Genomic DNA, 17,204 nt, shown 5'->3' on the forward strand with positions numbered 1-17,204 from the left:
GTGTTTGTAGGGAAGGTGAGCAGAGGCCCGCGTCCTTTCTCTGACGGCGGCGACGCCGGCTCCCTGCTCCAGGCCCAGCGCTGCTGCTGCTTCTCCTTCTCCCTAAGCTGTGCAAGACAGATAATACTAATCTTTCTAAAAATGCTACTACGAAATATTAGCTGACAAAAATCCCAAGTGTTATAATGTGCAAATGCTTGAGAAACTCACCTGACGCTTGCAGGGTTCGGGTGCAACAAGGGAGGGAGCAGGGATGGCGGCGCAGAGCAGGGGCGCACGTCCCTGACTGCGGCCTCTGCTCTTGCCCTGGTTGCTCTGACCGGTTCCCAGGAGGCGAGGGGTGGCGGCCGTCACCAAAAAGCAGCCAGCACACCCCGCCGTCTCTCATGCCATCACCGAGAGCGCTGCCGGGGCCGAGGGGCGGGATGTCGGGTCTTCCCTTCGCGCGGGTGGCGGGGGCTCTGGCTCTCGCCATCGCAGCAGGGAGGCTCTCGGCCCTCCTTTGCCAGCACATCGGCCTTTTCCCACTCCTCTGCCTCAGCGTGGCGCGGGATCCCTCTGCACGGGCGCGCCTGGGAGCGCTTCGGGAGGCAATAAGCATAACCATAAAGAGCTTCCAAAGAAACCAGTTCACATCCAAACCGATGAACCGCTTGGGCCGCTGCGAGTGACGAGAGAGGGGAAAGCCGGAGGGACCAGATGACAAATGCCAGCTGACAGGGTTAAACTTGCAGTGTTGAAGAACTCGGTTGTCCTGCTTTGATTTCTGGCGGTTTACTTGATGGATTTGATCTGTGACTTCTCCTGAAGGCACTTCTTCAGAATCGGTGTCAGCAGCTCAGAGATTTTGGTTCATTTTTGACTAAACACAGCTCAGCTGCGCTCTTCTCTCACCGGACCTGAGGTTAAGGAAGAAGTGAAAACATAAAATGTGGTAAATCTGCCTTTCGGCTTGGGCTGTGACCTTGCTCTTCCACCAGCACCAAGGGGAAAGCGTGAACCCTGCCTCGCCGGGGAAGGAGCTGCTGCAAATACCCACAGAAGACCCAGAGGAGGGCTGTGCTGGGTTTAGAATCACAGACTCATAGAATCGTTAGGGTTGGAAAAGACCCTTAAGATCATCGAGTCCAACCGTTAACGCAGCACTGCCAAGTCCACCACTAAACCATGTCCCTGAGCACCACATCTACACGGCTTTTAAATACCTCCAGGGATGGGGACTCAACCACTTCCCTGGGCAGCCTGGGCCAGTGCCTGACAGCCCTTTCGGTGAAGTTTTTCCTAATATCCAACCCAAACCTCCCCTGGCGCAGCTTGAGGCCGTTTCCTCTCGTCCCATCGCTTGTTACTGGGGAGAAGAGACCGACCCCCACCTCGCTACAGCCTCCTTTCAGGGAGTTGTAGAGAGCAATAAGGTCTCCCCTCAGCCTCCTCTTCTCCCAGTTTGGCTGGGATAGAGTTAATTTTTTTTGTTGTAGCTAGTACAGGGCTCCTATGAAGTGTGGGGGCGTGAGCAAGTGGCTGTGTGGTGCTTAGTTGCCCGCTGGGGTTAAACTACGACAAGGGCAAGAGCCGCTTGGCTCAGCTGGTCCTCGCTGCGGGGGGCTCCACCTGGCAGAGCCCAAAGCGAAGCGGGGATTAGGGGATTAAGTGGCAGGGACTGTCCTACATCCCGGCCCTCTCCTGGCACAATTAAACGTGCAGAGGCCAAAGGGATGTGAAAGCAGTAAAGAAATAAACCCGAGCCTCCCTGGGCTGGGTCTCGCAAGACGCAGCACTGAGCCCCTCTCTGTCCAGGCATCTCCTCCCGCGTATCTGCGCGTCGGCCCTGTGCCAAGAGAGCGGGAGGACGGGGCAGCCCCCTTCATCCCTTCCAGCGCTGTGGCGGGAGAGCGGGAGGAAGCAGAAACCTCTCGGGTGCGGTTGTTCCTGCAGGGTGATCCCTAGCGAGGAAGAGAGGCGAGAAAGCGCCTTGCGTGGCTCCAGGAGACGTGACTCAGCCCCTGGCCCTGGGAGCGGGACGCTGCGATCCCCAGCCAGGGGCAGCGGGTCCTTCCTCGGGGTGGGAGCGGGGCGTGGGGTCCGGGCTGGCCGGAGCATGCCGAGGAAGGGGTGAGGACAGAGGAGCTGCGTCAGTCCCCGAGCTATTGTTCGAGTTAAACGCAACCGTTACAAAATAGCTCGCAGTGGCCTTGGAGTGGCTGGGAACAGCTTGGAGAGGAGCCTCCCCCGGCGCTGCCCCCACGCTCCAGTCTGGACCGAGGACGGAACAGCCAGCAAACCAGTAGCTTCCCCCCGGTCTGCCCCAGGGGGGTCTGTCCCCCTGTCAGGATGCAGCAGCCAGGGTGGGATCTCTCCCACCCGGGGGGGGGTGGGGTGGGATGCGGTCCCCATGTCCCTCACCAGCCCTCAGCGTTGGAAGGGGAGGTAATGGCGCCTGCTGCCAATGGCTGTCGTTAGGTATGTACAGAGGAAAAAGCCAACGGCTGCTTGTCACCGCCTCTGCGTGGCAGCTGCTGCTGGGTGCAGGCTCTGCTGAGCACCCCCGACCCACCCGTGCCCTGCAGGATCAGACCCTGTTGTGCACGTTGCGTGGGTACCCCCACGCAGGCACCAGGCAGAGCGGAGACCTCGTGCGCCCCCAGCCCGCTGCTACCGCCCACTCCCCAGGCCTTGCTGCGTGACACACGCGTGAGCACAGCACTCACCGGGGACCTGGGACGTGCCTGGGGGGGTGTCACCATCTTCCAGGCGGTGACACCACAAACGCACACTCTCAACTCGGGGTCCCACGACCCAAAAAGGGGCAGCGACCCAGCAAGGACCCAGCCCTGGAGGCCACAGCAATGGAAGGGGAGCTGCAGCAGGACAGGGGCCCAAATCCTGGGGCAGGCAGCGGTTGCCTCCTTTTCTGGGTCTGGGAGGCCGCGCTGGGGCCAGGTGGCATTTGTGCAGCATCCTCCCTGTCCTGACACCTGGGGTGGCACGAAGGCCCCCCACCCACTGCCGAGAGCGGGGGACGGGCCGAGGCACTGGGGTAAAGCACCATGGAGGGGGAAGCCAGACACCGGGGAGAATCCTGCAGCTTACACCCTACCTCGTCCTCGGCCCCCAAACGGCAGCCGACCCCATCGCAGCTGGGCCCCACAGCCACGGGCTGTGCTGCGTCCCCGGGCAGGCGTGGGGAGAGGGTTGGGACCGCGGCAGCTGAAACGGCTGCAGAAAGAGCAACAGCAATTCATGGAAGAGGGGTGAGGACGGCTTTTTGCTTCATTCGCTGTAAAAGGCTGACAGCGAGAGGCAGGATTCGGTCGGTACTGATGGGGAAAGGGGCCTGCTCCTACCAACAGGCCCACAGCCGCTGGAAAGGAGAGGAAGGGGCTTTCCTACCTGACGGCATGGCCCCGTCGGGGCGATCACAGCCAGCACAAGACAGCCTGAATTTCCAAGCAGCTCCCATCTCCGCAGCCAGGTTATTTCTAGAAGCAAACACTGCCATCCCTTGGTTTGAATCATAGAATAGCTCAAGTTGGAAGGGACCCACAAGGATCGTCGAGTCCAACACCCTGCTCCTTGCAAGACTACCTAAAATTAAACCATATGACTAAAAGAGCATCGTCCAGATGTTCCTTGAACTCTGACAGGCTTGGGGCCGTGACCGCTTCCCTGGGGAGCCTGTTCCAGTGACCGACCACCCTCTCAGAGAAGAACCTTTTCCTAATGTCCAACCTGAACCTCCCCTGATGCAGCATCATCCCATTTCCTCGTGTCCTGTCGCTGGTCACCAGGGAGAGGAGATCAGCACCTTCCCCTCCGCTGCCCCCCTTCAGGAAGGTGTAGATTGCAATGAGGTCCCCCCTCAGCCTTCTCTGCTCCAAGCTGAACAAACCAAGTGACCTCAGCCGCTCCTCCTAAGTCTTGCCCTTGAGGCCTTTCACCGTCTTGGTTGCCCTCCTCTGGGCACACTCTAATAGTTTGATGTCCCTCTTATACTGAGGTGCCCAAAACTGCACACAGCACTCGAGGCGGGGCTGCACCAGTGCAGTGCAGAGTGGGACAATCACTTCCCTCGACTGGCTAGCTATGCTGTGCTTGATGCACCCCAGGACACGGTTGGCCCTTTTGGCTGCCAGGGCACACGGTTGGCTCATACTCAACTTGCCATCAACCCAGACCCCCAGATCTCTTTCTGCAGGGCTGCTCTCTGTAGTCCTCCCGTGTCACCTGTCCTTGCTTCCAGTGTTCATACACTTTCCTTTTCTGCCTAAGTTCTAGAAGGTCCTTGCTCAGTCCAGCCGGCCTTCTGCCCCCTTGCTTGACTTCTGACACTTCAGAATTGCCTGCTCCTGCGCTCTTAAGAGATGGCTTTTAAAAAGTGATCAGGATTCATGGACCCCAATACCTCCAAAAGCAGATTCCCAGGAGACCTTACTAACTAGCTCCTTCAGCAGCCCAAAGGCTGCTCTCCCCCTGCACAGGGTCAAAGTTTTGCTGGCGGTTTTTCTCCTAACCCTTGGAAATTCAACCCCTTCGTAGTCACTGTGACCAAGACAGCCACCAACCACCACTTCACCCACAAGTGCCTCTCTGTTTACAAACAACAAATCTAGGAGGGCACTTTTCCTAATTGGTTCCCTTAGTACCTGCACCAAGAAGTTATCATCATCTGCAACGTGCTTCAGCAATACCTTGGACCTTTTTGTGTCCACTGTATGATATTCCCAGTTGACATCTGGGAGGCTAAAATCACCCATAAGGACAAGGGCAGTCGATCTAGAGATATCCCTTAATTCCTTGTAGAATAATTCATTGGTGTCTTCATCCTGGCTGGCTGGGAGGTCTCAGAGGCTGCAGACCTCCCTAAACAGAGGGTCCAGTCTGTGCATTGGGCCTTCTGTTCCCCACAGAAGGGAGTCTCCTATGACAAGGACTCATCCTTTTTTCCTTATGGAAGTGGTTTTGACGCAGGGCGTAGGCCGACTTAACCTTGGTGACACCTCCAAGCTAGATGAACCATCGTCCTCATTGTCGTTCAGTCCCACGTGCAGAGCCTCGTACCTATTACGCAAGGGCACCTGGGAAGGTGGAGCAGTTGCGGAGGAGACGCGCCTGCTGCGCCAGGCAGGAACTTGTCGCCATTGCCCCCATCCCTTAAGTCACTGTGTTCAGCCAGGCGGAGAGAGGACAGGGAGTCCTCCGTATCATGGGTCCTGTCTGCCTGACAGGTCTGTCCCAGGAAGGCAGGGTGCAGTTCCAGTAGTCTCTCTCTCTTGCTCTCCCTGATACTCCTCAGCCTACTCACCTCTGGTGAGTCCGGTACTGGTTTAAGAGCAGGGCACAGCCTGCGGCCTGGCACCTGGGTGGCAGCGTGTTCCCACCGGAGCTCTGTCTGGGCAGCTGCGTCAGTCGTGGTGGGCGCAGAGCTCCGAGAGGCCATGGCCTTCTGCCGGGTGGAGACCGTTGCTCCCTGGCTGAGCCGGCAGAGCTACAGCGCCCTGCCGCACCGTGGCCTGTTTGCCCACCCTGGTCACTGGCGCTCACCAGGGGCTTCTTTTATACTCGTGTGGGCTTGGCTGCCATTGCTCCTGGGAGGCAACTACTGGGAGAGAGGTAGAGAGGAGTCAAAATATCTGAGCAAGGGGAAAGAGAACAGACTGGCAGGATGCAGGGGCTCTGTCTGGTCCATCAATACATTTGTAAGTAAGTATTTATAAAACTTCTGTTTTCCATTCATGTAGCAACCTCTAAACAGTTTTAAGATTGAGACAATTTCAGGCAGAGCATGAAACTTTCCCAGTTTGTCAGCCTGTTTTGAGCCCTGACAATCTGCTTTTTAACCGAAAGACTCAACAAACAGCTTACAAAATCGAAGCCGTCAAGCGCTCATATTTATAGTGCCACGGTTCGCAGCAGCCCTCGCTACGGGCCAACACAGCATCGTGCCAAGCGTTACATGAGCACAACCAGAAGAACGGTCTTTGCCTCAAACAGCTTACCCCAGGGTGAAACAACAGCCGGACAGAGAGACAACCACACACGGATGTCACGAGCCAGTATCAGTCAGCAGGATCAGCGCGGGCTGCGCACCGGCAACTAGACCTGGCAAGCTTTTAGTAGCCGTCGTGGCAAGGAGGAGCTCTGAGGCTCCCTTCCCCTGTGCCTTCCCACCACTGAGGGGCTGACGGGAAGGAACTGAAAATCCACTGAATACTGAACCAAACCCCGCAGCGCCGTTCCTGCGGGTTTGTCTCTGCAGCTGTCGCGCTGAGCAAAGCTGACGTGGTTAAGCGGACACGTACCCGAGCTTTCTCGTCCCGCCGGTGAGACAAACCAAGGCGTGTTGTGCTCCTCCGGTCAGCTGAATCGGTATTGCTGCTCCTCCTGCTCTTTGGGGATGGGTTCGTTTTCTTGAAGGATCTTTGTATCTCATGGTTTTGTCTGATGCGGTTAAACCCTTCTATATACTGGCGTTCAACAGCTGGTATTAAAGAAAGCAGTGTTTTTAAAAGGAGACGTCTACTCGATAAATTATGTTCCTGTTCAACGAATTACTTTGGAGTCTTTTATCAATAAAAGAATTCACAGCATGAAAGTGGACGTTTGCTAGTTTTGTCATCCGACATTTTCACAAGCTGAGTACGAACCAGTTGAGAAGGCAAAACCAGGTTTAAAAAATCTGGCAGGACTGAAAAAATCAACGAAGGCAGTGACGGGCAGGCGGCAGGTTGGTGGAGCTGGGTTCATCTCTGCAGCAAGTGGAACTCCTTCAGCAGCACTTCTGTGTCTCTGTGCAAAGACATTTTTTAATTCAGTAAATAATTCATTTCGCTTACCACCAGCAGCCTGACGGCTGCCAGGGGAGGAAACAAGGAACCTGAAAGTTAGAGATGAGGGGCTCAGAAGAGGACACGTTACCAGCAGAAGCTGGTTTTAGAAAGCAGAATATATAGAAAGAAAAACCCAGGCAATTACTCTCTGCAGAGCACAGACAGGATGTCAGTCACTGCTGAAAACCATCATTCTTGTACTGAGTTACACAGGAAAAAGACCAAGGTACAAAGACAGGCCAGAGTATCAATATAGTGTTTAATATTCTGAAATTGAAAAAAAAAAAAAAACCCTAAAAAGTTAAAATATCAGTTACCATCATATGATAAAACCTTTCATCAGCACATTGAAAGAGTTAGGAATATTACACGGAGCATACTTCCAGTAGCTTACACTTCTGTTAGACCTACACTGTTGTGTATCTAACTCAGAAAAGTAGCAGCCCATTTTTTCCTTCTATTTACAGTATTTTAAATATTGTATTCCACTTTACTCAGCACTGATACAGTTAAAACTATTCTGCATAGATTTATTGTTTTACTTGGAGATAATTGTCATCAATGGAAAAAACGCGGTAGGTCAGGAAGTGATTAGGGAACGCTGCTCGAGGGAATCCTCGAGGCTGCAATCCGATGACGCTCGCTTCGGTAATTAAGGAGTAGGTTGATGACTCTGCAGTACTTAAAAATTAAGCAGGTTCTACACAAAATAACAGCAGTTCCTCTGATTACAGAGACGACGACTGCAGGGAGGAGTGGCAGAGGTTTGTCTGCACAGAAGCCGAAAGGTTGGTTGCTTCCAAAAGCAAGTATAAGATGTATGGAAATTAAATAAATTAAGTGCTTCAGACGGGAAAAAAAAAAAAAATCAGTTTCACAAAGTGTTACAAATGCCAAGTGCTGTGCATTGTTTTTAAAGGAAAAACAAGTTTAAAAAGTAAAAACAGTCAATAAGAAGAGCCAAGTATCTCGTTTCACCAGCAGGGAGCTTTCAGTGCTATCAGGGAGAGCCTGTCTGCGTCTACCTTTTAAATAATACATAAATATAGATACAGGGGCAAAGGACAGCCCTCCCAGCCAAATCTAGCTGCCAGCTCAGAAAGATACTCAGCATTTACAGTAACTCCATAAATCCAACAAATGCACTTAATTTTTTCCTTTCGGTGACCGTTTCCAGCTATTATGGGCTGTAAAGACGGTATCGAGGCAACCCGTGCACAGCCCAAAAGAGCTCCAGTGGAGCTCCTGAGCTGGCTCCGGCTCTCTCGATGCAACCTGCACCAGACAGCCTGGCCTACAGCCCTCACCCTTCACACCACCACACGTCAAGTTTAAAGCCAGTGACCCCTCCATTCACATTTCTGTTTCTTTATCAAACGTGCGGGAGCAGTACAAGGTGCAAGGAGAGATTCGCTTCTATTTTGATTTTCTACAACAATGCAGGGACTAAAATAACTCAATAAATACAAAACAATAACACTGACAGGTAGTTGAAATATATGGAAAATGCTGGAGCAAACACAGCCTGAGGTCTTCACTTTTTTCCGGCACAGGTAGACGTATTTTTAATAGCTTAACTATTCCACTTTCCAAATGGCAATCTTCCCTTCTTCCTTTCCAGAGCCGCTGAGGACGTATCTGTCCTCTGCCGAGCACAGCGCCTTTACTGTATCGGCATGACCGACCAACTCTTTCTCCACAGTCTTCTTCTCAGCACTGATCACATAGATCTTCCCTTTGCTTTTGCCTTGTGATCTTCCACTGCTGCCAACCCAAATCTGGAGGAAACGAAACCAAACCACAATCATTTTCACTGCTTTACATTTCAGTCTAGAATACAGTGAAGGAGTAAAAACATGCCACACTGATACAGCGAGGGCTCTCTCTGGCTAGGCTGGAAAAGGGAAACACTGAAAATTTCCTATATATATCTATCTGTTGGAGTTCATGTCTCTCTCTCTCTCTCTCACTGTCCCTGATACTCCTCAGCCTACTCGCCTCCTCCCAGAGCTCTGCCACCAAGCGGAGGAGTTCCCCTACCTGGGCGCGCCCCCCACGGGGTGCTCGCTGCTGCCGCCCAGTATTGGCATGAGAGCAGGGCACAGCCTGCAGCCTGGCACCTGGGTGGCAGCGTGTTCCCACCGGAGCTCTGTCTGGGCAGCTGCGTCAGTCGTGGTGGGCGCAGAGCTTAGAGAGGCCATGGCCTTCTGCCGGGTGGAGACCATTGCTCCCTGGTCGAGCCGGCAGAGCTACAGCACCCTGCCACACCGCAGCCTGTTTGCCCACCCCGGTCACTGGCGCTCGCCAGGGGCTTCTTTTATACATGTGGGGGCTTGGCCACAGTTACTCCTGGCCCTGCCCAGCTCTCCTCAGCCACTGTCACATGAGCTGCGGGCTCCCAGCAGGTCTCCTGGCTCCCCTGAGGTTCCCCCGGTTCAGGAAACCCCTCTGTGCACCACATTAGAGCGCTCCACTGCTGATCGTGCTGGCACTGGAGCTGCTTGCCTCAGCAACTCCATTTGCCTTTGGTTCCACAGACCCAGTGCAGAGAATAAGACAGAAGGTGTCACTTTATCACTGTATAAACCACAGCATGCCCATACCTTGAGTGCTGTGTGCAGTTCTGCCCTCTGCACTGCAAGAACAGAGGAAACGCAGGGACAAGTAACTAAAACTACCAAGAGAAAGGAACCGTTGTCCTATGAGCAAAGATGGAAAAAGCCAGGACTCCTGAGGCTGGAGAGAAGGCAGCTAAGGAGGGATCACATTAAGGTTTACAAAATCACAAAAGTGCAGATAAACAGAATGTAGAACCATTGTTCAACACATGCCACAATTAGAGAAGTAAGGGACACGTGGAAACCAGGGAGAGTTCAGTTTCACTTAGAAGAAAGTACTTCTCTGTACATGGCTGGCAGTGAACTTCTGGAGCCTGCTGCTACAGGAAACTGTGGCACCAGCAAGTTTGAAACGAAATCAGATCCACAGAGACTGGGTCCCAAAATAGATAATAAAAGACTGAGGCAGAGGTGTACTCTTTAGTACCCCTAAATAAGAAGCATGGACAGCGAGGGAGTTAAGGGGAAAGGACTGCAGATACAGGCCAGGTTCACAGGCTCTCCCTACGTAGCACTGCGATGCCACCGTTAGAAGCAGAATACGGGGTCAGCTGCATCTTGTCCAACCCAGCAGAACACAGCTGTGGTCTTCTTGTGCACACTTTTGTACAGGGCGAGTGCTCACCGTTGTGTATTAGTAATGCTTGCCAGCCAGAAAGTATCCTATTTCAGATAGAGACATTATGCAATCTTAAGTGGAACAAAAGAGAGCTTAATGCCTTGGGGTTTCCAAACAATCCTCTAACTCCCATGAAACAGGGGTTAAACATATCCATCTCTACTTTGAGGACGGATATCTCAAAAGGTTTTTCCATTTCGGTTCACAAATCTAACCAAGGGCTGAATACACAGAAAGCTTCCCTATTTCATGAGGCAATTCATGCAAAAAAGTCATTTCTGAGGAAGGAAGGAGGGAAAAATCTGAGAAAAAGATTCAGCAAGTGGCTTTCCCAATAGATATATATTAGCTATTTATTTGCAAATTAACCCTAAACCTGTCCATGTGGTATCACGACTACAATCATTTGCACAGCTACTGATGCCATGCAGACAGCGCAGGTACACAGCCTGAGGCCAGTAATGACAGGGACACAAGATGCTAACGTAGGAAGCCATTGGCTCCTTTGGTCTCTACTGAGTTAGGAATGTGGTAACTAAACAAGAAACAGGTCATGTACAAAAACAGGCCAGCTAATTGGCATTTATTGTTTGTCTATTAACCTTTTCCAAGGCTTAGTCCTAGGAGCCCTGAGATTAAATATCAAGGGACGTAAACTTTCAGTTTCTACAGTTCCCTGAAAATGTCAATGGCTAATAAAAGTCACCATGCATTTAATTACTGATTACTTTTTAATTCCTTTTGGCTTGACACACATTTTGGGGTATACCTGTAACAGCCAGTTGTGTTGGGCGGTCATTAGCTTCTCTGATTTCAAAGAGGAATCAAGGTTTCAAACCAGTATGTATGCAAACACCCAGTAAGGAAGCTAACCAATGACAGCCCATGAGAGCTGCAAACAAACAAACCTTTAGTAAAGAATTCCACAACAAGCAAAAACAGTCCAAATGCCTCTCACCTGATTTTTAACTCTTATCATACAAGTAATCTCAGAGCAATCTTGAAGATGAATCTTTTGAGGTGTACTTGTAAGGTCTCTGGTGTTCCAAATATACAGGTCACTACTCCCTGAATAAGATGCCCATGCTTCGTCTCTCTAAAGCACAGAAAGAAACGTTTAACATGAGCATTGCTGACAGAAGTATATTGCGATGAGTAACTATGGCTTGTAAAGCCACGTAGTCGTGCTTCATTTAAACTCTATTAAGGGTTTAAATATAATACCTCCGGAAAGAGCTGGAAGCAGAGAAAATAGGAACACACATCCTTCAGGTGATGCTCAATTTTCATCTGTAGTTGAAATTCATAAGTAGACACAACAAGTATGCAACTTCCAGTACCTTCAATATTAAAGATAAAGAGTTAGTAACAGAAGTGTCTACTTCCTCCATCTTTATAAACAACAGAGAAAAAAGGCAAAATAAAATGGATGCATCTAACAGCTGTCTTGTTTCTCAATCAACAGTGAAATCTTTGAGGTACTTCTTCCTGGTTCTCACAGTATCTATTTTTTAGATCTGTTCTTTCTCCAAACGCTAGTTGCTATTCTGCAGTGCATACACCTGTTAGTTTGGAGTCCAAAAATGATGAGAGGAGAGGAAAGAAACTCCTTAAATTAGGACATCTCACACTTAGGTTCCTGAGTACACAATTATTTTCATCAACAGAACTGAGACCAAGTGTCTGTGCTACGAAGTTAACGGGGCTGCATCCTTACCCACCACAGCAATGGCAGCATCGCTACTGCCCACAGCAGGACCAGGAATTTCCCAAGGCTTTAGCTGCTGTTCTGTTAAGATATGTTTGGATCCAGGCTCTTGTGTATGGCAGTACTGAGAATCAGTGCAAAATTCTTGAATCGGTCACCATTCATGAAACAACTTCAAGATGATCTTTTACCCTACCACGAAGCTTTACTTCATTCATCTGAACTCCTACAGAGGGGATCACATTTCTAGAAGTGGCCAAAATGCAGGTCTGGGGATTACCAAGTCAAACCAATACCATAAAGTCTAGCTGAAATACCAAAAGCAATTTGCAACCGCTATTGCCCCTCTAAACTCTAAAAGGACTATCTTAAAGTTTTCCATTCCAATTTACAGGCATTGCCAGGAGAGGTCAGACAAATCCAGCGTAGCCAGAAGCCACATCCTGCAGCAGGGGCAATACCTCCAGGAGCGATCCAAGCCAGCCACCTATGTAAGCGTTTTGGAGGCCTTACCTACAGAAGGCTGCTTAAACAGATTAAGTGGAGAACGGGGGAAGAACATCACAGAATCATAAAATCGTTCAGGTTGGAAAAGGCCTTTAAGATCATCAAGTCCAACCGTTAACCTAGCACATGTACACGTTAAGTCTGAGTTTGAGATTAATGTATTGTTCTGTCTAATAAAACACCGTATTATGTGAAGACTTTTTTTTTTTTTTAATTATTTGAGGAATGAACTTACAGCACCACAGTTGATCATTATGAAGCTTGATAGAAGTGAGATTTTGGCAGGGCAGCTGAAAGACACGGTTAACTTTCAGAGTGCTGATGTTCCAAGCAATCACTGTTCCATCTAAACTGCTTGAGTACGCTTCGCTGTTGGTACAGATCAAAGAAATAACAACAGCAGTATAGTGTACTTCCATGTTCAGAACAGAGTGCATACACAGAAGAGACTTACTTGCAAAATAACCTATTTTACAGTAAGGCAAATTAATGTTCTTCATTTCAGAGACTGGGAGCACAGTAACTATTTCCAACAGAAAATGGACTGAAGTCCAAAAGCCTTCAAGGCCAGATACTATCATTATTTTAATAGCAAACAATTAGACTGGTTCAATTCTTTTAAACAAGGTGACCAGAGTCTTGGGCGGACAGGAACATGTCCACCCTGTGCCCACCAAGATGCCTAGGGAAGGATCTAAACTTTTTTTCTTCCCTCACTATATTCTAGGTAGCTGGCTCTAGGCAGCTGAAAGTGCATTTAAGCAACCAACAGCTCTGGGTTGCAGCCAGGCATCCACCTTTCAAGCTGCTTCGGTCTCCTATTGGAGCAAAAGTATTCTAGAACAGATGCTTTTTTCTTCTTAAGATTATACTTTACAAACTCTGTATCATCAGAAACACTGCAGGCTGATTCAGAGCTCTAAGTGAACTAGAGCACGCATTACATCATGCGGGAGTCGTTAAGCACAACAAAAACTTCTGTAATTCTCCTGAATGTTGTTGCCTCTTGGATTTTCTCTTTTTTTCTCTCAAGTGAGGACAAAAATATCTCAAAACTGTTTGTCTTTGCCACTGCACCTGAGAAAACAAATTATACCATCCCTTTTTTTTTTTTTTTTTTTTTTTTTTTTTAAACATTTGTCTTCAGATGAGAAAACCTTTTTCAGGAGGTTCCAGCAACACCCGAGCAAATTCTCCCTGAAACCCAGTTACACCTGCTGAGCCACTGGCAGAGCTATGGCTGATGTCTGGGCTGGCCTGGGAGTTGCTGCCCCCACGGAGTTGCTGCCCCCACGGGAAGAGAGCAGGTTAAGGCCTCCAGCCAACACTCTTGCCAGTGCTACCAAAAGATCAAAAGCATTTTGCCTGAACAAAACAATAAATGTATTATTTCTTTTACAAACAGGCAGAAAAAAAATCCAGAAGCATGCTGTAAACATCTAGTCGATGATGTGCTCAAAGCAAAAATTAAGTAGTCCTTAAACTGCATCTGTATCGATTCATCGCTGGATGCTGCCAATTCCTGACTGCTCCCATCCTCATCCAAAAAAGCATTCCTTTATCCTCTTTGTTCCAAAGTACATAATGCTCTTTCTTTAAAAAGGAAATTCTTAGTTTACCATATACAATATGGGAGCTAGAAAACAGGCTAAATGAAGGCTTACGTTAGCAGGATAAGCTCCCCTGTTTAAAACAATAAATTCTTTCCAACATCTAGGAAAATCAGTCACTGGTTTCCTATATGGGCTCCTTTTCCTTCAGCACAAGTTAACTTTCTGCCTTTGTTTCAGTCAAATAATTCAAGCACAATACTATATCATTTGGATCTTTAACTAGTCCTCTGCTCGCTGTGGGCCAAATTCTCTAGGCTGGTGAATGCTGTTCCAGCTACATAAAATGGCTTCCTGTTCAACCACAGAAAGATTCTCCACATGTCCATGACTCTTCGGTGGTACAGACACCCTTCACATTTGCTTGTACATGTATTTTTAAGAAGAAAACATTGTAATTAAATATACCTGGGTATTCCATTCTTCATCTCCACAATGATGTCTGTAACATCAGAACGATGATCATTTAGTTGCTTATTACAAGACATACTGTGGGTGTTGATTATATAAATAATGGAGTCTTGAGAACCGATCCACACTTGACTCTGTTCTACCATGATCATACAAGTCTGGGGAGAAAAAGCAGAATTAAATAAAATCTAGAAGAAAAAAAAAAATCACTCTTTAATGTAACATGGAAAAAGGCTATACTAAGATGCTACAGTTTTTTGGTGATGACAGTAAGAGATGAAAACTGAGCGCTCCAGTATTCTATCCTTTGCTCTGCTCTATAAATAATGAGAGAGGACAGATCTTTTTGCTGAGTTTATCCTTCAGCAAATAGGATTAATAATGTATCTTGGTAACTGACTCAAAGCTGTGTTTCCTGGCCCAAACAAAGTAGAAGTTACAAAAGGCATCAGGGGAAACCCCAGAAGTTAAGTGTATTTCTCTCTTCTGGATTGGAAGCCGTCCTAACCATCTGATATAAACACACTTCCTACTTCAGTTAGAAGTGGTGTCTAAGAAAATACTGTATTTTCCTCTACTCTCTCTGGAAAGTCCTTCCCCCATTCAGAAGCTCTTCATTTCTCTCCCTCCTGAGTCCCATCTGTTCCAAACTTTCCTCCTCTTTTCTTTCTCTTCTTTAGAATAGGTCAGTATCTGACTCTTCTCCTGGATTTCCATCTTCCCTCCACCCAGGCCTTCACTATCAGCTTTACCTCTCCCTTTTTGACTCTCTCCCACACTCATCCACAGTGATGTTTCTCAGCTTTCACGCAAGTGACCTATCCAATCCCTTTTCCTGCATGTTCCTTCTACTGCGTGTTTTTCACTCAGTCTGCAGCTCTGGTTCAGCTTCCCCTTTCATTGAGAGTTATTCTTTTCAGGTGGTCTTTCACAAGCAACTCTCTTGAACCTGCTGGTTGAGTCATCTTCTTTTAGAGTGTTATCTCTCAATATCATCTACCTGGTTTCCTTACACCTTTCCCCAATTTCCAGTTCTTCAGCACAAGTGACTTTTCATCCATTCTTAGGGCTCATCTCATCTTCTCTTTATATTGATTCTTTCCATTATTCTTTCTCCTCAACTGTTTCAAACTGTCGTGGTTTAACCCCAGCTAGCAACCAAGCACCACGCAGCCGCTTGCTCACTCCCCCCGTGGTGAGATGGGGGAGAGAATCGGAAAGGTAAAAGGAAGAAAACTCATGGGTTGAGATATGAACAGTTTAATAACTGAAGTAAAATAAAATAGAACAGTTAAATAGGTAAAGCAAAAGCTGCACATGCAAACAAAGCAGAACAAGGAATTAGTTCGCTACTTCCCATCGGCAGGCAGGTGTTCGGCCATCCCCAGGAAAGCAGGGCTCCATGACGCGGAACGGTTACTTGGGAAGACAAACGCCATCACTCCGAACGTCCCCCCCTTCCTCCTTCTTCCCCCAGTTTATATACTGAGCATGACATCATACGGTATGGAATAGCCCTTTGGCCAGTCTGGGTCAGCTGTCCTGGCTGTGCTCCCTCCCAGTCCCCAGGCACCCGGCAGAGCAGGGGAAGCTGAAAAGTCCTTGACTGGTGTAAGCACTGCTTAGCGACTACTTAGCACTACTTAGCAAGAACCAAAACATCAGTGTGTTATCGACATTGTTCTCATCCTAAACCCAAAACACAGCCCCATACCGGCTACCAAGAAGAAAATTAACTCCATCCCAGCTGAAACCAGGACACAAACCCACCTTCCTGCCCCAAGAAGCCACGCCGTTAGGCCACTAGGCCCTCCCGATATCTGATCTATCGCTTCCCACCCATTGACTTGTTTTGTTAGGAATCCATTTTCTCTCCTTTCCTTTTTTCTCATAAGTCTCCATTTCTCCAAGTTAACTGAAGCCCAGACAACTCAAGCGTCTTTCTACAGCTTTTAAGGACCGACAGTGATTCAGGGTCATACAGACTATAGCAATAAAAACACCAAGCTAAAGCAGCAATTGCGGTATGTGCGTCAGTCTTACCAGTTTAGAGCGTCCCATTCTGAAACAGTGCTGTTGAATAGACCAGGTAGATGCATCAAAGACCACCACTTTGCCCTCACTTAAAGCACACCATAGTTTCGGATGAGCGTTGCCAGGTCTTTCTGAAGGGTCAAGATGCCCTAGAAACAAAGCAGAGAAGATGAGAGAGGTAAAAGAAAATAAACCACTTTTGGAGACGTGTGGGAGAACCACTATTTGGCAGAGCAGCTTTCTAACAAAACACATCTGTGTTCTGGAACTCACATCACTAGTTAATGAATGACACAGTTTTCACAATGAATTTGTGCTCGTTCTCATCTATTTGTTGAGCTCACTTTATGGTTTAATCTTACACTTCAAAGTTATTCAGAGCAGAGAGAATCTTTTTCATTGATGACTAAGTACGTAGCTAACTGGGATTGCAGGAAGGCTTTTAAGCCCTATGAAATACAACTAATAAATCACTCGTTCTATCTGCTCCATTAGAGCTCCACTTAGAAACCTCTTCCTACAAAGAACAAAAAGCACCACTGAACCCACCACCACCCACCCACCCACATACAGTTGCTCCTGCCCACTTTCTTAACTTTGGAATTCCACTAACTTTCTTCTTTTGTCTCAAATTGCCCAAATACTAGGAATTACACGTGAACTTACATCAGAAGCTAGTAAGGTTATGAAGTTAAGAGTTAGAAATTTCCAGAATTAACATATCTGCTACCTAAATTCATGTCCATGGCACACAGTCCTTAACTTTTCTTTTTTTCCTCCAATGCTTTTTGAATTGGTCAGATATAAACGTGCCAAGTATCACACAAAAGTTCACAAGGAAATTGATAATGCTTTCTTCAGGGTTGGACT

General features: G+C 48.4%; 1 protein-coding gene and 1 long non-coding RNA gene across 3 annotated transcripts in view; both read right to left on the reverse strand.

Moving 5' to 3' along the window:
• Positions 1-15: 15 nt before the first annotated feature.
• LOC148057230 (uncharacterized) lies at positions 16-6,577 on the reverse strand. The gene is made up of 3 exons (XR_015700923.1): positions 6,300-6,577; positions 211-899; positions 16-107 (listed from the first exon to the last, which is right to left on the reverse strand). It is a non-coding gene; the product is annotated as an uncharacterized LOC148057230 (long non-coding RNA).
• A 550-nt stretch (positions 6,578-7,127) lies between these two features.
• The window catches only part of DENND3 (DENN domain containing 3), a 41,239-nt gene continuing 31,162 nt past the window's right edge, over positions 7,128-17,204 (reverse strand). For both annotated transcript variants that reach the window (XM_087734564.1, XM_009474023.2), the window contains exons 18-23: positions 16,344-16,483; positions 14,298-14,458; positions 12,515-12,648; positions 11,289-11,404; positions 11,023-11,160; positions 7,128-8,605 (exon numbers count right to left, since the gene is read on the reverse strand). In XM_087734564.1, the coding sequence (XP_087590690.1) occupies positions 8,405-8,605; positions 11,023-11,160; positions 11,289-11,404; positions 12,515-12,648; positions 14,298-14,458; positions 16,344-16,483 (890 nt within the window). In that variant the 3' untranslated portion in view covers positions 7,128-8,404. The remainder of the gene's footprint in view (positions 8,606-11,022; positions 11,161-11,288; positions 11,405-12,514; positions 12,649-14,297; positions 14,459-16,343; positions 16,484-17,204) is intronic.

Source organism: Nipponia nippon, unplaced genomic scaffold (genome assembly GCF_047370975.1).
Source record: "Nipponia nippon isolate SJK-2023a ecotype South Korea unplaced genomic scaffold, ASM4737097v1 scaffold_1, whole genome shotgun sequence".
Taxonomy (NCBI): domain Eukaryota; kingdom Metazoa; phylum Chordata; class Aves; order Pelecaniformes; family Threskiornithidae; genus Nipponia; species Nipponia nippon.